General features: G+C 48.0%; 1 protein-coding gene across 1 annotated transcript in view; it reads left to right on the forward strand.

Annotated features, from left to right (window-relative positions):
- Window positions 1-21,871, forward strand: part of LOC138946668 (anoctamin-8-like) — a 46,304-nt gene that overhangs the window by 16,471 nt on the left and 7,962 nt on the right. Inside the window, exons 3-15 of the mRNA XM_070318098.1 lie at window positions 1,358-1,593; window positions 2,436-2,552; window positions 4,539-4,666; window positions 6,095-6,256; window positions 8,222-8,510; window positions 9,067-9,122; window positions 9,447-9,521; window positions 13,563-13,655; window positions 14,513-14,872; window positions 15,286-15,483; window positions 16,124-16,255; window positions 17,021-17,131; window positions 18,788-18,964. Coding sequence (XP_070174199.1) covers window positions 1,358-1,593; window positions 2,436-2,552; window positions 4,539-4,666; window positions 6,095-6,256; window positions 8,222-8,510; window positions 9,067-9,122; window positions 9,447-9,521; window positions 13,563-13,655; window positions 14,513-14,872; window positions 15,286-15,483; window positions 16,124-16,255; window positions 17,021-17,131; window positions 18,788-18,964 — 2,134 coding nt within the window. The remainder of the gene's footprint in view (window positions 1-1,357; window positions 1,594-2,435; window positions 2,553-4,538; window positions 4,667-6,094; window positions 6,257-8,221; window positions 8,511-9,066; window positions 9,123-9,446; window positions 9,522-13,562; window positions 13,656-14,512; window positions 14,873-15,285; window positions 15,484-16,123; window positions 16,256-17,020; window positions 17,132-18,787; window positions 18,965-21,871) is intronic.

Consider the following 21,871-nt stretch of genomic DNA (forward strand, 5'->3'; position numbering starts at 1 on the left):
AGGGGTTCTACTGTAAAGGGTGTGTGTGTACTGGGGGGGGTCTCCACAGAGGGGTTCTACTGTAAAGGGTGTGTGTGTACTGGGGGCGGGGTCTTCACAGAGGGGTTCTACTGTAAAGGGTGTGTGTGTACTGGGGTGGGAGTCTTAAATTGGGGGTCTTCACAGAGGGGTTCTGCTGTGTGTGTACTGGGGGGGGGGGGGGGGGGTATGAAGGAGATAGGTGGGTGTGTGTGGGTGGATTGAAGCATCGTGCTGGTATATGAGTGTTCAAAAGTGATGTGCATCCTTGCGTCTGTGAGTTGTGACTGTAACGTATTCACACATCTTCAGGCCACTGTACCTGCTTGAAAGGAAAGTGAGTTGTGTTTATCTAACGGGGAAATAGCTCAGTCCGGCAGTCGGTATTGTCGTGGGCTTCAAAACCAGTTGTCCCAATTGCCGTGGGCTTCAAAACCAGTTGTCCCAATTGCCATGGGCTTCAAAACCAGTTGTCCCAATTGCCGTGGGCTTCAAAACCAGTTGTCCCAATTGCCGTGGGCTTCAAAACCAGTTGTCCCAATTGCCGTGGGCTTCAAAACCAGTTGTCCCAATTGCCGTGGGCTTCAAAACCAGTTGTCCCAATTGCCGTGGGCTTCAAAACCAGTTGTCCCAATTGCCGTGGGCTTCAAAACCAGTTGTCCCAATTGCCATGGGCTTCAAAACCAGTTGTCCCAATTGCCGTGGGCTTCAAAACCAGTTGTCCCAATTGCCGTGGGCTTCAAAACCAGTTGTCCCAATTGCCGTGGGCTTCAAAACCAGTTGTCCCAATTGCCGTGGGCTTCAAAACCAGTTGTCCCAATTGCCGTGGGCTTCAAAACCAGTTGTCCCAATTGCCGTGGGCTTCAAAACCAGTTGTCCCAATTGCCGTGGGCTTCAAAACCAGTTGTCCCAATTGCCGTGGGCTTCAAAACCAGTTGTCCCAATTGCCGTGGGCTTCAAAACCAGTTGTCCCAATTGCCGTGGGTTTGATCCCCATGTTTGGCGAGGGATTTATTTCCCAGAGTCCACTTTGTGCAGACTCTCCTCGGTGTCTGAACACCCCCATGTTTGGCGAGGGATTTATTTCCCAGAGTCCACTTTGTGCAGACTCTCCTCGGTGTCTGAACACCCCCATGTGCATGCATGCGCACGATACAGATCCCAAGTTCATAGCGAAAGTCTCAGGGCTTAGAAACATGAACATGCAGGTAAAATGTAAAAAGATGGGTAGCGCCGTACTGTATGGCAGCTTGCTTTCCCCAGTAGTTTTCACTGGCTGTGTGTAGTGTGCATATAAAATGTGAAGCAGAACGTGAGTACTTTCCCTGGCTGTGTGCAGCTTGCTGCAGGGGGCGGAAGAGCTGGGGATCCCCAAGCCCCTGAGGGGGGAGTTTGGCGGCGGCATGAAGGAGTTCGTGCTGGAGGACCAGGAGTGCTTTGAGGGAGTGTCGGAGGAGCGCAGCTTCCTCACCAGCCAGGAGCGACAGAGCATCGTACAGCACATGCTGAACAACCTGCGCGCCACCGAGGGGGAGGAGCTGGACAACGTCCGCTTCCTGGAGGGACAGCCCATTGGTCAGTCATTTTTTTCATTTCATCCCATTGCTGAATCAAAAAACTAGATTTAAAAAAAAAATTTACTTTTTTTTTATAAATCTTGTTTTCTGATTTTTGGAACGTTGGCAGTCTCTTTGTTTTTGGATTTATCCCATTGCTGGGAAATTCAGGTTGCTTCCTCCCAGTGGAAAGCTAGCAGCAACAAGAGTCGCGCTACCCAGGTGTGTGTTTGTGTTTAGATGTAATCAGCCACCTGCACTTATGACAGAATGACCAAGGTCTTTAAGAGCCACAGTGGTGACACAGGGTTTGGATATGGATACTGTCTCTAAGTCTGCACATTAAGTTGACCCGTGTCCATCCCGGTCTGGTCCTTGAACCAGATGGGTGATTGAATGGACACACTTTTGGAAACTCATCTCAGATGGCCTGGTGGGTTACCACATGGCTTGTTGGGGAGTCATGTGACCTGTTGAATTTCTTGGTGGGTGGCATGAGGTGACCTGGCTTGGCCAGTCATGTCACATGACCTGGCGAGTCACCTACTGAGGAGCTGGGCAGTCTAACAGCTGAGTCCCACATTATTTATTACCTGATGGTAGAAAGAGCTTCGTCTGTCGGAGTCAACGGATGGGCGGTATTGAGACACAACTGATCCCCCCAAAATGGCTTATGCTGCCAGAATGGCCGGGTAAAAACGATCATACACGCGAAAATCCACTCGTGCTAAAACCAGAGTGAACGTTGGAGTTTCTGCCCATGAACGAAGTAGAAGAAGAAGACACTGCTGAAATGAAGAAAATAACCAAGAGAAATAGTGTTGCAGAACTTGTGTATGCATGTTTTGCTTGCTGTTTCAGTGCCGAGGCTGGTGTCAAAGAACGTGGTGTCGGGCGTGTTCCCCATGCACTGCCAGGACGACCTGATACGCCTGCGACACGCCTGGGTGCTCAGCTTCACACGACCACAGCCGCTAGGTGAGGCTTTCTTCTGCCTGCGTGGGATGAAACTCCCTCGTACATTTGTGTGTGTTAGTGTTAGTGTGTGTGTGTATGTGTGTGTGTGTGCGCGTGTGTGTGTGTGTGTGCATTAGTGGGTTTTTACTTGTATGACTATTTTACCCCGCCATTCAGGCAGCCATATGCTTATTTCAGGGGATGCATATACTTGGTATTTTCGTGTATCTATAACCTACCAAACTCTGACATGGATAACAGGACTTTTCTGTGGGTACTTGGTGTTGTGCTTGCGTGTACACACAAAGAGAGATAAGGCACTAGACGGTTTGCACATAAGTTGACACACAAAGAGAGATAAGGCGCTAGACGGTTTGCACATAAGTTGACACACAAAGAGAGATAAGGCGCTAGACGGTTTGCACATAAGTTGACACACAAAGAGAGATAAGGCGCTAGACGGTTTGCACATAGGTTGACCTGGGAGATGAGAAACATATCAACCCTTAACCCACCAGGCGCTGAAGGGATTCAAACACTCACCCTTCCTCAAGGGATGCCTGCTCCTTACCCACTAGGCGGGGATATAGCTCAGTTGGTAGCGCGCTGGATTTGTATTCAGTTGGCCGCTGTCAGCGTGAGTTCGATCCCAGGTTCGGCGGAAATTTATTTCAGAGTCAACTTTGTGTGCAGACTCTCTTCGGTGTCCGAACTCCCTCCCCCCCATGTACACTACATTGGGTGTGCACGTTAAAGATCCCACGATTGACAAAAGGGTCTTTCCTGGCAAAATTGCTTAGGCACAGTTAATAATTGTCTACCTATACCCGTGTGACATGGAATAATAGGCCGTGAAAGGTAAATATGCGCCGAAATGGCTGCAATTACTGGCCGTATAAAATTTCATCTCACACGGCATCACTGCAGAGCGCCTAGAACTGTACCCACGGAATATGCGCGATATAAGCGTCATTGATTGATTGATTGATAGGCCATTGCACTCGTCAGTGAAAACATATCTGGTAGCAGGAGGGCACTGTGGCTTGGTGATTCAGTAGTCATAGTGTAGGCAAACAGTCGCTTTCCTTCTAAGTGTAACAGTGGACCCCCCCCCCCCCCCCCCCTCCCACCCCTTTTAAGACCTCTAAAAGTTTGTAAAAATCAGGTCTTGAAACAGAGAGAGTGTTAACATGGGGGTAAATGTACATATTATGCACAGAAAAACCCAGGTCTTACATTGGGGGAGCCTTGACAATCGGGGGGTCTTAAAAGGGAGGTTCCACTGTACTCCTTTGCCGTGTGGCTAGGTGATTCATCAGTCACGGTGTATGCAGTGTGGCTAGGTGATTCATCAGTCACGGTGTATGCAGTGTTGCTAGGTGATTCATCAGTCACGGTGTATGCAGTGCGGCTAGGTGATTCATCAGTCACAGTGTATGCAGTGTGGCTAGGTGATTTATCAGTCACAGTGTATGCAGTGTGGCTAGGTGATTCATCAGTCACAGTGTATGCAGTGTGGCTAGGTGATTCATCAGTCACAGTGTATGCAGTGTGGCTAGGTGATTTATCAGTCACAGTGTATGCTGTGTGGCTAGGTGATTCATCAGTCACAGTGTATGCAGTGTGGCTAGGTGATTCATCAGTCACGGTGTATGCAGTGTGGCTAGGTGATTCATCAGTCACAGTGTATGCAGTGTGGCTAGGTGATTCATCAGTCACAGTGTATGCAGTGTGGCAAGGTGATTCATCAGTCACAGTGTATGCAGTGTGGCAAGGTGATTCATCAGTCACAGTGTATGCAGTGCGGCTAGGTGATTCATCAGTCACAGTGTATGCAGTGTGGCTAGGTGATTCATCAGTCACAGTATATGCAGTGTGGCTAGGTGATTCATCAGTCACAGTGTATGCACACGACCATCACTTACCTGCTAAAGTGTTACTCCTTTATTGTGTTTGACAAAAAATTCTTTTCCATGGAGTGGGATTGAAAGGTGGTGTGTGTTTCAGATGATATTTGCAGGTACTTTGGGACCAAGATCGGAATGTACTTTGCCTACCTGGGCCACTACACCATGTGGCTGGTGCTGCCGGCGGTGCTAGGGGTGGTGCTATGGCTGGTGCAGGGACTCAGTCAGGTGGGGTGTGTGTGTGTACTCTGTGTGTGTGTGTGTGTGTGTGTGTGTATGTGTGTGTATGTGTTTGTGTTGGCGCCTTATCCGACACCACTGTCCTTATCTGAACTTTGTTCTTTTACACGTTATTATAGCTTTTTATCGTGTATTTTTTTAATGAGGAAGTAAATTCAGTTCGTTATCTTTTCGAGTTAGGTTCTAAATTTACGTTTAAATTCAACAAACATGAGAAATCTCACTTTTTATATCTTTTTACAAAATAATGCTAACTCCCTTCGTGACGCACTGTCAGGGTTGAGAAGCACCAGGGGGAAATATGAAACATGTAAATAAAGATATGATTTCTCTAAAGTTTTGAACAGAAAATCTAACAAGTCGCGTAAGGCGAAAATACAACATTTAGTCAAGCTGTTGAACTCGCAGAATGAAACAGAATGCACTGCAATTTTTCAGCAAGACCGTATACTCGTAGCATCGTCAGTCCACCGCTTGTGGCAAAGGCAGTGAAATTGACAAGAAGAGCGGGGTAGTAGTTGCGCTGAGAAGGATAGCAGACTTTTCTGTACCTCTCTTCGTTTTAACTTTCTGAGCGTGTTTTTAATCCAAACATATCATATCTATATGTTTTTGGAATCAGGAACCGACAAGGAATAAGATAAAAGTGTTTTTAAATTGATTTCGGAAATTTATTTTTGATCATAATTTTTATATTTTTAATTTTCAGAGCTTGTTTTTAATCCAAATATAACATATTTATATGTTTTTGGAATAAGAAAAAGATGAACGTAAATTTGGATCGTTTTATAAAAAAAATATATTTTTTACAATTTCCGATTTTTAATGACCAAAGTCATTAATTAATTTCTAAGCCATCAAGCTGAAATGCAATACCGAAGTCCGGCCTTCGATTGCTTGGCCAAAATTTCAATCAATTTGATTGAAAAATGAGGGTGTGACAGTGCCGCCTCAACTTTTACAAAAAGCCGGATATGACGTCATCAAAGACATTTATCGATAAAATGAAAAAAACGTCCAGGGATATCATTTCCAGGAACTCTCATGTAAAATTTCATACAGATCGGTCCAGTAGTTTAGTCTGAATCGCTCTACACACACACAGACACACACACACATACACACACACAAACACACACACACACACACACACACACACACACACACACACACACAGACAGACACACACACCACGACCCTCGTCTCGATTCCCCCTCAATGTCAAAACATTTAGTCAAAACTTGACTAAATGTAAAAAAGCAAGGTCTTGAAAGGGGGAGGTCTTAATTTAGGGGGTCTTTAGAGGGGGGGGGGGGGGTGTTCCAATGTAATCATTGTGTTACTTATTCACTGTAATGGAATCTGTCTGTAATTTGTACCTAATGATTGTGCTGTTGATACAATCCGTTGCCACAGTGGTGGGACGACGTGAGCTGGGTGATGTTCAGCGTGTTCAACGTGTTCTGGGCCACACTCTACATCCTCAGCTGGAAGAGGACCGGGGCGCTGTTTGCATACTGCTGGGGCACGCTCGACAGAAAGGATGACCTGCTCAAAGACTCGAGGCCACTCTACAAGGTCAGGCTCATACTTCTGTCTTTGGCCTCGCATCATCTTCAAACGCGTATGCTAGGGCGACTTCTGTGTTGATCATTCAAGAAAAAAAAGTAGTAGAGTCTCTGATTGAAGGCTGCAAAACAGTTGTGGTTGGTGTAACATCTTTGTATGCATGTTGGTGTATGTAGAATTTCACATGACTCAAATTTAGTCTCATATGTTGCTTTGTTACCCCTACCTCAACCCCCCACCCCCTTACACCCAAGTTTGAATTTATTGTCTGGAATCGACAAACTCCGGATATAACTCTGTCGGGATTGAAAGAGAGAATAGTTGATGAGGCAATCTTTACAAACGTGCGCTTTGTCCACATGTTTTAGACACACCCCTCGCTAATGATGGGCCTATGGCCTTATCCCATGTAAAAGCGCTAATGATGGGCCTATGGCCTTATCCCATGTAAAAGCGCTAATGATGGGCCTATGGCCTTATCCCATGTAAAAGCGCTAATGATGGGCCTATGGCCTTATCCCATGTAAAAGCGCTAATGATGGGCCTATGGCCTTATCCCATGTAAAAGCGCTAATGATGGGCCTATGGCCTTATCCCATGTAAAAGCGCTAATGATGGGCCTATGGCCTTATCCCATGTAAAAGCGCTAATGATGGGCCTATGGCCTTATCCCATGTAAAAGCGCTAATGATGGGCCTATGGCCTTATCCCATGTAAAAGCGCTAATGATGGGCCTATGGCCTTATCCCATGTAAAAGCGCTAATGATGGGCCTATGGCCTTATCCCATGTAAAAGCGCTAATGATGGGCCTATGGCCTTATCCCATGTAAAAGCGCTAATGATGGGCCTATGGCCTTATCCCATGTAAAAGCGCTAATGATGGGCCTATGGCCTTATCCCATGTAAAAGCGCTAATGATGGGCCTATGGCCTTATCCCATGTAAAAGCGCTAATGATGGGCCTATGGCCTTATCCCATGTAAAAGCGCTAATGATGGGCCTATGGCCTTATCCCATGTAAAAGCGCTAATGATGGGCCTATGGCCTTATCCCATGTAAAAGCGCTAATGATGGGCCTATGGCCTTATCCCATGTAAAAGCGCTAATGATGGGCCTATGGCCTTATCCCATGTAAAAGCGCTAATGATGGGCCTATGGCCTTATCCCATGTAAAAGCGCTAATGATGGGCCTATGGCCTTATCCCATGTAAAAGCGCTAATGATGGGCCTATGGCCTTATCCCATGTAAAAGCCTGGTTGGACTTGAGATGGTGAGCCGAACCGTTTTCACCAGAAGGGCTGTGCCCTTGAAGAGATATGATACCAATACGCGCCCAGCCTGATGGTGACGTTACAAGTATTTTTCCACTGCTGATAATTATGACAAAGCCATGGAGACAGTCTTTGTCATTTCCTCAGGAGACTTACAATCTTAAGAAGTGATCGAACTTTAGCGCGACGCCCTTATTCATTTTAATAATCTTCTCAAACTTCATTTCACTGTTGTCATCAAAGATTTAACTGTAGATGGGAGGGTCAGGAAGAGACGTCTTGGTTTGTTTATACTTTTATGAATGTGCAATTTAGTCAGTGTGTGTGTAACTGTGTCCCTGGCATCCTCTGACTAATTCTCTCCCCTGTATTTTCTCTCTTTGACTAGAGTTTCTTCCCTTTTGATTCCCTCCATCTTCTTTTCATACCTTTTTTGTTCCGTGCTGCTTTTGCTTGTTGTTTTCATCTGTGTTTGTTTGTTTGTTAGTCTTGAAGAACCCTCCATAGGCCAACATTTGATTTAGTTTTGTATGTGTTTGTTTGTTAGTCTTGAAGAAGCCTCCATAGGCCAACATTTGATTTAGTTTTGTATGTGCTGTCCTTGTATAAAAAATATATGTGAGTACAGAATTCTTTTGTTTTTAAAACTTGGTTTGTTCAGTCGAGGTAGCATCTCATTAACACGCTGTTGCTTGTTACCAGGGCAACCTGCAGCGCTCACCAATCACGGGCCACCTGGAGCCCTTCTACCCGGTGTGGAAGCGCAACTTGTTTCGTTACTGCGTGTCGGCTCCGGTTATCTTCCTGTGTCTGTGTATGGTCTTTAACACCATGCTGCTCATCTTCAAGCTACAGGAGTGGGTCAACGTCTTGGTTGCCGGCGGCGACACTCCAGGCTTTTTGCGCTTTGTGCCCAAGATTCTGATGGCGGTCGCTATCAGCGTGCTTGACGAGCTGTACAAACAGGTGGCTGTGTGGCTCAACAACAAAGGTGTGTGTGTTAGTGTGTGTTTGTGTGTGTTTGTGTGTGTGTGTGTGTGGGTTAGTGTGTGTGTTAGTGTGTGTGTTAGTGTGTGTGTGTGTCTGGGAGGGTTAAAATGGAGGTGATCAGTGTGCCCAACAATAAACTGTACAAATGCGTGGCTGTGTGGCTCATCAGAACAAGAAAGGGCTGTGTGTGTGTGTGTGTGTATGTGTAAGCACATGTGCGTGTGTGAGTGCGTGTGTTTGTGTGTGTGTAGGGGCTTGAAGGGGAGGTGATCAGGAAGCTAGAGGAACTGTTCAAACAAGTGGCTGTGGCTCAGTAACAAAGGTGTGTTTGTGTGTGTTGTGTTTGTGTGTGTGTGTGGCAACACGGATGGAAACATGAAAAATGAAGGTGGTGGTTGCGGATGATGAAGCGTCACAACCAGCTGATGACTCACCAAGATTGGGAATGGGGAGCGAGGTTTGAGGAAGGTGAAGAACTGTGGAGACAGGTGACTGGGTGGCCTTAGAAGGGGGTTATGAGGGAGATGGGTTGACCTTGTTTGCTTTGTTCATTCCAGAAAACCACCGACTGGAGGAGACGCATGAAACGAACCTGGTCATCAAGTTAGTGCTGGTAAGTATTGGATGCCTGTTGAGAGACCTGCCACTGTTGTCTTGGATCTTTTTCAATGGATGCTCATAATCTAATGTAATCTGGGAGTTCAATTGCTTTATACTCACTTGCCTCTCAGACTAAGGTTGCCTTTGTCTAGTGCATTCTCAGGAGTAGATAAGTTCTTGTGAGCTGCACAGTGTGTGTAGTGCAAAAACATCACCTTCAGAATTGTTATGCTTGCTGCTAACGTTATCTTTTTTATGCCTGCTGCCAATATAGTTATGTTGTTAGGATACCAATAGAACACTGATAACGCAGCCTGCTGGATGGTGTTTGTTGCAGTTCCAGTTTGTGAACTCGTACCTGGCGTTGTTCTACGTGGCTTTCTACATGCAGGACATGGACCGACTGCGTGAGGTCAGTGCGGGGTGCAACTAGTTGAAACCAGTTTGACTGGACAGTGCTACGCCCTTTTAGGACCTTGAACAATGGGCAAAAAACCAGTAGGGAGTGACTCCTGAATGGGGTTATTTTTACAGAGCTATTGAGGGTAATTCTTAGAAAGTAGGGTCTTACAAGGGGGAAGCTCTAAATTGGAGGGGGGGGGGAATGTCCTGGAGGACAGACTTCCACTGTACCTGTACCTCAAGCCACAGGTCTGTTCACCCTTTTGGAGTATCTGATCACATGTGTGATGGTGTGTGTGTGTGACTGTGTGCAGTATCTGATTACGTGTGTGTGTGTGACTGTATGCAGTATCTGATCACGTGTGATGGTGTGTGTGTGTGACTGTGTGCAGTATCTGATTACGTGACTGTGTGTGCATGTGTGTGTGTGTGCAACTGTGAGTGTATGACTGTCATGCAGTATCTAATGACACGTGTGGCTGTGGACAGTTGCTGGTAGTGTATGACTGTCATGCAGTATCTAATGACATGTGTGGCTGTGTGCAGTTGCTGGTAGTGTATGACTGTCATGCAGTATCTAATGACATGTGTGGCTGTGTACAGTTGCTGGCAGTGTATGACAGTCATGCAGTATCTAATGACGTGTGGCTGTGTGCAGTTGCTGGTAGTGTATGACTGTCATGCAATATCTAATGACATGTGTGGCTGTGTGCAGTTGCTGGTAGTGTATGACTGTCATGCAGTATCTAATGACACGTGTGGCTGTGTGCAGTTGCTGGTAGTGTATGACTGTCATGCAGTATCTAATGACACGTGTGGCTGTGTACAGTTGCTGGTAGTGTATGACAGTCATGCAGTATCTAATGACATGTGTGGCTGTGTGCAGTTGCTGGCAGTGTATGACTGTCATGCAGTATCTAATGACGTGTGGCTGTGTGCAGTTGCTGGTAGTGTATGACTGTCATGCAGTATCTAATGACACGTGTGGCTGTGTGCAGTTGCTGGCAGTGTATGACTGTCATGCAGTATCTAATGACATGTGTGGCTGTGTGCAGTTGCTGGCAGTGTATGACAGTCATGCAGTATCTAATGACATGTGTGGCTGTGTGCAGTTGCTGGTAGTGTATGACTGTCATGCAATATCTAATGACATGTGTGGCTGTGTGCAGTTGCTGGCAGTGTATGACTGTCATGCAGTATCTAATGACATGTGTGGCTGTGTGCAGTTGCTGGCAGTGTATGACTGTCATGCAGTATCTAATGACATGTGTGGCTGTGTGCAGTTGCTGGTAGTGTATGACTGTCATGCAGTATCTAATGACATGTGTGGCTGTGTGCAGTTGCTGGCAGTGTATGACAGTCATGCAGTATCTAATGACATGTGTGGCTGTGTGCAGTTGCTGGTAGTGTATGACAGTCATGCAGTATCTAATGACATGTGTGGCTGTGTGCAGTTGCTGGTAGTATATGACTGTCATGCAGTATCTAATGACATGTGTGGCTGTGTGCAGTTGCTGGCAGTGTATGACTGTCATGCAGTATCTAATGACATGTGTGGCTGTGTGCAGTTGCTGGTAGTGTATGACTGTCATGCAATATCTAATGACATGTGTGGCTGTGTACAGTTGCTGGTAGTGTATGACTGTCATGCAGTATCTAATGACATGTGTGGCTGTGTACAGTTGCTGGCAGTGTATGACAGTCATGCAGTATCTAATGACATGTGTGGCTGTGTGCAGTTGCTGGCAGTGTATGACTGTCATGCAGTATCTAATGTGTAGCTGTGTGCAGTTGCTGGTAGTGTATGACTGTCATGCAGTATCTAATGTGTGGCTGTGTGCAATTGCTGGTAGTGTATGACTGTCATGCAGTATCTAATTACGTGTGTGGCTGTGTACAGTTGCTGGCAGTGTATGACTGTCATGCAGTATCTAATGACATGTGTGGCTGTGTGCAGTTGCTGGTAGTGTATGACTGTCATGCAATATCTAATGACATGTGTGGCTGTGTACAGTTGCTGGTAGTGTATGACAGTCATGCAGTATCTAATGACATGTGTGGCTGTGTGCAGTTGCTGGTAGTATATGACTGTCATGCAGTATCTAATGACATGTGTGGCTGTGTGCAGTTGCTGGCAGTGTATGACTGTCATGCAGTATCTAATGACATGTGTGGCTGTGTGCAGTTGCTGGTAGTGTATGACAGTCATGCAATATCTAATGACATGTGTGGCTGTGTGCAGTTGCTGGTAGTATATGACTGTCATGCAATATCTAATGACATGTGTGGCTGTGTACAGTTGCTGGTAGTGTATGACAGTCATGCAGTATCTAATGACATGTGTGGCTGTGTGCAGTTGCTGGCAGTGTATGACTGTCATGCAGTATCTAATGTGTAGCTGTGTGCAGTTGCTGGTAGTGTATGACTGTCATGCAGTATCTAATGTGTGGCTGTGTGCAATTGCTGGTAGTGTATGACTGTCATGCAGTATCTAATTACGTGTGTGGCTGTGTACAGTTGCTGGCAGTGTATGACTGTCATGCAGTATCTAATGACATGTGTGGCTGTGTGCAGTTGCTGGTGGTGTATGACTGTCATGCAGTATCTAATGACGTGTGTGGCTGTGTACAGTTGCTGGCAGTGTATGACTGTCATGCAGTATCTAATGACATGTGTGGCTGTGTGCAGTTGCTGGTAGTGTATGACTGTCATGCAGTATCTAATGTGTGGCTGTGTGCAGTTGCTGGTAGTGTATGACTGTCATGCAGTATCTAATGACGTGTGTGGCTGTGTACAGTTGCTGGCAGTGTATGACTGTCATGCAGTATCTAATGACATGTGTGGCTGTGTGCAGTTGCTGGTAGTGTATGACTGTCATGCAATATCTAATGACATGTGTGGCTGTGTGCAGTTGCTGGCAGTGTATGACAGTCATGCAGTATCTAATGACGTGTGTGGCTGTGTGCAGTTGCTGGTAGTGTATGACTGTCATGCAGTACCAAATGACGTGTGTGGCTGTGTGCAGTTGCTGGTAGTGTATGACAGTCATGCAGTATCTAATGACAAGTGTGGCTGTGTACAGTTGCTGGTAGTGTATGACAGTCATGCAGTATCTAATGACACGTGTGGCTGTGTGCAGTTGCTGGTAGTGTATGACAGTCATGCAGTATCTAATGACACGTGTGGCTGTGTGCAGTTGCTGGCAGTGTATGACTGTCATGCAGTATCTAATGACACGTGTGGCTGTGGACAGTTGCTGGTAGTGTATGACTGTCATGCAGTATCTAATGACACGTGTGGCTGTGGACAGTTGCTGGTAGTGTATGACTGTCATGCAGTATCTAATGACATGTGTGGCTGTGTGCAGTTGCTGGTAGTGTATGACTGTCATGCAGCATCTAATGACATGTGTGGCTGTGTACAGTTGCTGGCAGTATATGACTGTCATGCAATATCTAATGACATGTGTGGCTGTGTACAGTTGCTGGTAGTGTATGACAGTCATGCAGTATCTAATGACATGTGTGGCTGTGTGCAGTTGCTGGCAGTGTATGACTGTCATGCAGTATCTAATGACATGTGTGGCTGTGTGCAGTTGCTGGCAGTGTATGACTGTCATGCAGTATCTAATGACATGTGTGGCTGTGTGCAGTTGCTGGCAGTGTATGACTGTCATGCAGTATCTAATGACATGTGTGGCTGTGTGCAGTTGCTGGTAGTGTATGACTGTCATGCAATATCTAATGACATGTGTGGCTGTGTACAGTTGCTGGTAGTGTATGACTGTCATGCAGTATCTAATGACATGTGTGGCTGTGTGCAGTTGCTGGCAGTGTATGACTGTCATGCAGTATCTAATGACATGTGTGGCTGTGTGCAGTTGCTGGTAGTGTATGACTGTCATGCAGTATCTAATGACATGTGTGGCTGTGTGCAGTTGCTGGCAGTGTATGACTGTCATGCAGTATCTAATGACATGTGTGGCTGTGTGCAGTTGCTGGCAGTGTATGACTGTCATGCAGTATCTAATGACATGTGTGGCTGTGTGCAGTTGCTGGCAGCACTGCTGATCACCAGACAGATCCTGGGCAACATCAAGGAGGTTCTCTTGCCACTGTTGAAATGGAAGGGGCGGCTCTACTCTGTAAGTTGTTTGGCCACAGTTCCTGGTTTAAAGAGAGTTGGTGACCTGCGAGGGATTGTATGGATGGATGTGATGTTTGAGCAGTGTTGTTCCCAGCTTCAGAGGAGATGAGGCTCAGTTGGACCTGGATTGAAAATATGTATGTTCGGTCATTGTCAACTTTATAGGAAAACTAATGGACCTCCTACATGTCAAAACTATCGGACTGTCGACCGGCCAGGGGTCAGACCAATGTGTCAGGCGAAAAAAAAGTATGTGTCAATGACCGAAAACCGACACTTTAAAGCAACACTTTTTCAGTCAGAAATAAGATTGGATGTTTCACCTTTTGCTAGCTGCATCATTTGATTTATCTCACACCATGTAGTTATGTACCAGACACCCCTTGCTCGCTGATGTCTTGGTCCTGCAGTTGATTACCTGTGTGAATGCTTACCACGAATCATTTGATGAAGAAAGACTATTGCCAGGGCACGTTTGACTGTATCTAACTGCTCCCCAGGTTGGTTACAAGACATCGTCGATTCAAAACTTTTAGGGAAAACAGTTATTTACTCAGATACAAAGGACACGTTCTAGACGTGTACTACCGTGGTGAACCATCAGATGAAACTCCCTGCCTAATGAAATAGGCCTAATGCTAAAAGGTATATTTTTAGAAAAGGTGCAGACGATGTTTGAACTTTGGGAGAATCTGCTTTGCGAATAAGTGTCTGCTCGACGGCAATGAATTTAGCCGTGTGACCGGTTGCTGCGTGCGAGTCAATGGGCGATCACCTTGTATGGAACAAATCGTACGATTGAATCGCAGTAGTGTGACTCTACCATAACCAGTGTGGTACCTGACTGTGTGACAGGTGGGCTACAAGATAGCCAGTGAGATGTCGAGCCGGACGCTGGACAGGGAGGTGGAGAAGGTGACCAAGGCCTACCGTCGCAAGCTGTGCACCAGCACATCCAGCGCCACCATCCTCACGTCAACCGACACTTCCAGCACCGTCTACGACACGGCCAGCTCCCAGGACCTGCAGGATTATGAGGAGGAGGAGGAAGAGGAAGAGGAGGGGGATGTCAACCACAGCGCGGTGGACGCCAAGCGCAGCAGCAGGGAGAGTACCAGCAGGGAGAGGGAGGGGGCCAGTAAGGCGAAGGAGGTATCGTCGGAGGATTACAGCGGGGTCCTCACACAGGCGGAAGTTGAGAGCGCCATGGCTGTGGTGAGTGGTGATCAGTGTTAGCTTCTGTTGTTTGCTTGCTTCAAGTGTATGCTGCGCTTTGAGGTGTCTGGAACAAACCAGCACTAAAATTGTTTGACCTTCAATCTGAGAAAGTTTTTTTTCTAAATTTGTTAATTTTATTTTATTTTGCTTTCCTAACACCTGTTCCTTGTCCCGGTGTGCTCTCACACCGCCCCGTCCCAGCATCCACTGCTCCATCCACTGCTCCATCCACTGCTCCATCCACTGCTCCATCCACATCTGAACCCCCCTTTTAATTACTTAAGACCTCCACAAATCTGAGAAAACCGGGTCTTAAAAAGGAGGGAGTTTTAAAATGGGTAGTATGACAACAAAAGTTGACAAGTTTTTGTAACTTGATACCTGTGATAATGTTGTGTGGCTGTGTGCAGTATGACAATGCGTTTGAAGACTACCTGGAGATGGTGGTGCAGTTTGGCTACGTGACACTCTTCTCCTCCGCCTTCCCCCTGGCCGCGCTGTGCGCTCTGCTCAACAACCTGATCGAGATCCGCAGCGACGCCTTCAAGCTCTGCTACACGCACCAGCGACCCTTCGGCGTCAGGGTGCACGGCATCGGCATCTGGCAGGTGAGAGATGTCTCTCTGTGTTTGTCTGTTGGTGATGTCTGAATGACAGACAACTTAGCTGTTCCGGCAGGACTCGGTTTGGCCAAAACACAACAACCTCAACTGCCTGTTGAGTTTTTTTTCAGTTAAAATCTTGAACAAATGAGGCAGAATGCTATTGTAAGATCTGAGAGACAAAGGGAAGGAAGCGGTCTAAATGATCACCACATGTGACATAGAATAAGTGAGAGTTATGTGGAACCACATCCTGGCACCTCACAACTCTCACAACTCTCACAACTCTCACTAACTTCTTCATCTGTCATTCGCCTTTTACATTCGATTTCCAGCTCTGGAAATGAAGCTGGTGGTCTTCTGCAGAACCTCCACGGGTCCATACAACTTGTCTTGGAGGGGCGTCGGCATGGGCCAAGTCTCACTCCTCAGGTGCTGGAGGTTCCTGCTATCCTGCAGGATGTGGGCTGCGTCTTGTTCTGCCTCCACAGGGGCACAGGGGGGAGGACACGACTCTCACTAACTATTGCGCATGTTGTATGCATTTAGAGGGCTGACTTCCCTTTGTTTATCGGATCATGTGTTGCAGTTAATCATACACACAGTCAAAAGTAAGACGCTGAGTGTGGCTGTGGTTGTTGTGCAGGACGTGCTACAGGTCATGGTTCTGATGGCTGTGATCGTCAACTCGGCGCTGATCGGCATGGGGGATCTGGTGCACAGAATGGTGCCTGGCATCTCCGACACCGGCACCATCATCCTCATCGTTATTGTGGAGGTGAGTGTTTTCTGTTGACATGGTGCCCGGCATCTCTGACACCGGCACCATCATCCTCATTGTCATTGTGGAGGTGAGTGTTTTCTGTTGACATGAGAATAGGGAAGACAAGATACAGTTATATTATTTGATTGTTTAAGCAAAGAAAACTTTCTTCTTTCAATTCAAACCAGAAACATCTCTGTGCTGTTAATTTTACAGTTCTACGAGTGAAATACTAATTACACACTCCTGACAGGTGATTCAAACATTTCCATATTTGAAAATAGTGCTATTTTTGTTGTTGTCCAAAGCTATATTGAGAATCAAACCGCTTTGGGACTTCTTAGTTCGATGTTGGTGTGGGTTTTTCTAAATATATTACTTGGGGCCCATCTTTTTTTTGATATTTTGTTGTGTCTTTCGTTCTCGTTTTGTATTTGTTTTCGTTTTCGGTATTGACACAGATTGTGTTCGATAATTCAAACTAAGTTTTCCTTGCTGTTTTTCTCCTTTTCTTTTTTTTCCTTCTTTTTTTTTTCCTTTTTTTAATTTTTTTTATTTTTTTTATATATATATATTTTGTTTTTGTTTTTTTGTCTCATCTCTTTTTCAAAAATGTGTCGCATTGATCATAATCCGAGTTGTTATATTATCATGTGTCTGTTTATGAATAAAATACTGTTTAAAGGAAATACTAATTCTCAGTAATTTGTTGACAACCTGTATATATGAAGTCTTCAGCAAGACGTGTGTAATGTGGGTGTTTGGCACTGTGTGTGACAGCACGTCATACTGCTGGTCAAGGCATCGCTGGAGTTTGCCATCCCCGACATGCCCCTCGAGGTGGCCACCCAGATGGCCAAGGTCGAGTACCAGCGCAGGGAGGCGCTCAAGGTCAGTCACCAACGTCCCTCTTCGTCTGTCTCGTCTTCTGTCGCGTGAACAGTGAATGAGAGTGAGAAAGAGAAAGAGAGTAATGTTTGGTGAGATTGATGAGTTTCTTATTATGTTTACTGAATTATCTGCCTGTGGAACATGTTTCTGTTTTTTGGGGCTACTTCTGTACTTGCCCGGGGGGTGGAGGCGTTGAGAGCAATGGCTTAGAACTGTACCCACGGAATACGCGCTATATAAGCTTCATATTGATTGATTGATTGATTGAAAATGACAGACATATTCTGGAGTGGGGATAGGCTTGACTTGCTCTCTTCCTCCTTAAAGCCCTGTTAGCTCTCTTGTCAGTTCGGAGCCGGGTAGCTCAGGTGGTAGAGCCGGGTAGCTCAGGTGGTAGAGCCGGGTAGCTCAGGTGGTAGAGCCAGGTAGCTCAGGTGGTAGAGCCGGGTAGCTCAGGTGGTAGAGCCGGGTAGCTCAGGTGGTAGAGCCGGGTAGCTCAGGTGGTAAAGCCGGGTAGTTCAGGTGGTAGAGCTGGGTAGTTCAGGTGGTAGGGCCGGGTAGCTCAGGTGGTAGAGCCGGGTAGCTCAGGTGGTAGAGCTGGGTAGCTCAGGTGGTAGAACTGGGTAGCTCAGATGGTAGAGCCGGGTAGCTCAGGTGGTAGAGCCGGGTAGCTCAGGTGGTAGAGCTGGGTAGCTCAGGTGGTAGAGCCGGGTAGCTCAGATGGTAGAGCCGGGTAGCTCAGGTAGAGCCGGGTAGCTCAGGTGGTAGAGCCGGGTAGCTCAGATGGTAGAGCCGGGTAGCTCAGGTGGTAGAGCCGGGTAGCTCAGGTGGTAGAGCCGGGTAGCTCAGGTGGTAGAGCACTGGACTTGTGATCCTGGGGTGACAGGTTGGAATCCAGGCTGGGACGGACACGGGTCAACTTTATATGCAAACTCAGGGGCGGGACATGGATACGGTATCCATGTCCCGCCCCCGTGTCATCACAGTGGCAGGTAAAAGACCTTGGTCATTCTGCCATTAACACCCACACACTTGTTTATCTCATCTAAACTCGGGGTAACACACGTGAACATCCCCCTAGTTGTTTCACGGTGAGGGCATAAAACAACATTATCATCATTGTCAGTTGTAGTGTGAAGAGCAGATAGTGGTGTTATGGTTTGGAATCATTACACAGGCAGTGACAAGAAGACCAGGATCAAGCTGCCACGTTTTGTGTAAAGCTATCTTGTCGGTTGTAGATTTGTTCTTGGCAGGGAGATGGTGGTTGTGATGATGGGGAGAGCAGATAGTGGTGTTATGGTTTGAATCGACACAGGCAGAGACGACAAGCCTTTAACCCCCAGAGCGCCCAACATCGCCTGCTTGAGCTCCCAGATGCAGATCCCTGAAAGACCTGCTATGCCCAATGCAAAACCATGACCCATATTTTTCTCTCCATCTTTACTGGATTCCTGCGAAGTTCGAGCATTTATAATTTCAGGAAACTTGCAGTCACTACTTTGCTTCGATTTTTTCAAGTTTGAAATTGAGGTAGTTGCTTGACACGCCATAGGAGGGAAAGGGATAAGGCAAGGATCAAGCCGCTACGTTTTGTAAGGAAAATCTTGTGTAAAACTGGCTATATTTTATACTGTTTTTGGTTGTTTCCCACAGCGAATAGAGACGCAGGGCGGCGCAGACAGATCCCCGCGGACACGCCCACCCGACGGCCCCAGCACTTCACGCTTCGTTGATCCCCCGGTCCCCGCCCCCCGTCGCTTCAGCCCCGCCCCCTCACACCAGTCACTGGTCGGTCACCGTCCTCACAACTACAACGCTAGCAACAGTCAGGTCAGTACCATATTTTCGTGACTGTAAGCGCTTCGTTATAAAGGGCGCAACTCCCACTTATAAGGTAAAAATTAGAAAAATCCACAAAATAGGCGCTTCCAGTGTATAGGCCGCACATCAAAGGAAGAATACAGAGTGGACATATTGTTGCTCCCATGTACGGTGAGATCATTGTAATAGCTGGTTGGCCTGCTGACCTCGGGTCAATGACCCATACTTTTCAGCTGAGACCAGCTGCCTGCTCTAGTTTACAGACACTGACCTTCTTAACCTGGGTCAATGAATGGTTTTAACTATAAGATTGACTCCTTTGATGTCTGAGAGGAAACTCTGCCAGGGTGATAGTAGCAGAAACATGCATATCACAAGATAGGGAGTGTTATGTTTCTTTGTATAGCGATCAGGGTACATATGTCCTAATTTTTAGCCATACACAAGGCAATACCAGTCAACAGGGCGCAGGGGTTTAAGTTAAGAAAGAAAGTTGCGCCTTATAGTCCCGAAAGTATGTGGCTGTCACGTGCAACCTCTGGCTGTCACTGCAGTCTGTGGCTGTCACGTGCAACCTCTGGCTGTCACTGCAGTCTGTGGGTCACGTGCAACCTCTGGCTGTCACTGCAGTCTGTGGCTGTCACGTGCAACCTCTGGCTGTCACTGCAGTCTGTGGCTGTCACTGCAACCTCTGGCTGTCACTGCAGTCTGTGGGTGACGTGCAACCCCTGGCTGTCACTGCAGTCTGTGGCTGTCACTGCAACCTGTGGCTGTCACTGCAGTCTGTGGGTCACGTGCAACCTCTGGCTGTCACTGCAGTCTGTGGCTGTCAGTGCAACCTCTGGCTGTCACTGCAGTCTGTGGGTGACGTGCAACCCCTGGCTGTCACTGCAGTCTGTGGGTGACGTGCAACCTCTGGCTGTCACTGCAGTCTGTGGGTGACGTGCAACCTGTGGCTGTCACTGCAGTCTGTGGGTGACGTGCAACCTCTGGCTGTCACTGCAGTCTGTGGGTGACGTGCAACCTGTGGCTGTCACTGCAGTCTGCGGGTGACGTGCAACCTGTGGCTGTCACTGCAGTCTGTGGGTGACGTGCAACCTCTGGCTGTCACTGCAGTCTGTGGGTCACGTGCAACCTCTGGCTGTCACTGCAGTCTGTGGGTGACGTGCAACCTGTGGCTGTCACTGCAGTCTGTGGGTGACGTGCAACCTCTGGCTGTCACTGCAGTCTGTGGGTCACGTCCAACCTCTGGCTGTCACTGCAGTCTGTGGGTCACGTCCAACCTCTGGCTGTCACTGCAGTCTGTGGGTCACGTCCAACCTCTGGCTGTCACTGCAGTCTGTGGGTCACGTGCAACCCCTGGCTGTCACTGCAGTCTGTGGGTGACGTGCAACCTCTGGCTGTCACTGCAGTCTGTGGGTCACGTCCAACCTCTGGCTGTCACTGCAGTCTGTGGGTCACGTGCAACCTCTGGCTGTCACTGCAGTCTGTGGGTCACGTGCAACCCCTGGCTGTCACTGCAGTCTGTGGCTGTCACGTGCAACCTGTGGCTGTCACTGCAGTCTGTGGGTGACGTACAACCTGTGGCTGTCACTGCAGTCTGTGGCTGTCAGTGCAACCTCTGGCTGTCACTGCAGTCTGTGGGTGACGTGCAACCTGTGGCTGTCACTGCAGTCTGTGGGTCACGTGCAACATGTGGCTGTCACTGCAGTCTGTGGCTGTCAGTGCAACCTCTGGCTGTCACTGCAGTCTGTGGGTGACGTGCAACCTGTGGCTGTCACTGCAGTCTGTGGGTCACGTGCAACCTCTGGCTGTCACTGCAGTCTGTGGCTGTCACGTGCAACCTGTGGCTGTCACTGCAGTCTGTGGGTGACGTGCAACCTCTGGCTGTCACTGCAGTCTGTGGGTCACGTGCAACCTCTGGCTGTCACTGCAGTCTGTGGCTGTCACATGCAACCTGTGGCTGTCACTGCAGTCTGTGGGTCACGTGCAACCTCTGGCTGTCACTGCAGTCTGTGGCTGTCACGTGCAACCTGTGGCTGTCACTGCAGTCTGTGGGTCACGTGCAACCTGTGGCTGTCACTGCAGTCTGTGGGTCACGTGCAACCTGTGGCTGTCACTGCAGTCTGTGGGTCACGTGCAACCCCTGGCTGTCACTGCAGTCTGTGGGTCACGTGCAACCTCTGGCTGTCACTGCAGTCTGTGGCTGTCACGTGCAACCTCTGGCTGTCACTGCAGTCTGTGGGTCACGTGCAACCCCTGGCTGTCACTGCAGTCTGTGGGTCACGTGCAACCCCTGGCTGTCACTGCAGTCTGTGGCTGTCACGTGCAACCTCTGGCTGTCACTGCAGTCTGTGGGTCACGTGCAACCTCTGGCTGTCACTGCAGTCTGTGGGTCATGTGCAACCCCTGGCTGTCACTGCAGTCTGTGGGTCACGTGCAACCCCTGGCTGTCACTGCAGTCTGTGGGTCACGTGCAACCCCTGGCTGTCACGGCAGTCTGTGGCTGTCACGTGCAACCTCTGGCTGTCACTGCAGTCTGTGGGTGACGTGCAACATGTGGCTGTCACTGCAGTCTGTGGGTGACGTGCAACCTCTGGCTGTCACGGCAGTCTGTGGCTGTCACGTGCAACCTCTGGCTGTCACTGCAGTCTGTGGGTGACGTGCAACATGTGGCTGTCACTGCAGTCTGTGGGTCACGTGCAACCTCTGGCTGTCACTGCAGTCTGTGGCTGTCACGTGCAACCTCTGGCTGTCACTGCAGTCTGTGGGTCACGTGCAACCTCTGGCTGTCACTGCAGTCTGTGGGTGACGTGCAACCTCTGGCTGTCACTGCAGTCTGTGGGTGACGTGCAACCTCTGGCTGTCACTGCAGTCTGTGGGTCACGTGCAACCTCTGGCTGTCACTGCAGTCTG

Source organism: Littorina saxatilis, linkage group LG1 (genome assembly GCF_037325665.1).
Source record: "Littorina saxatilis isolate snail1 linkage group LG1, US_GU_Lsax_2.0, whole genome shotgun sequence".
Classification (NCBI taxonomy): Eukaryota; Metazoa; Mollusca; class Gastropoda; order Littorinimorpha; family Littorinidae; genus Littorina; species Littorina saxatilis.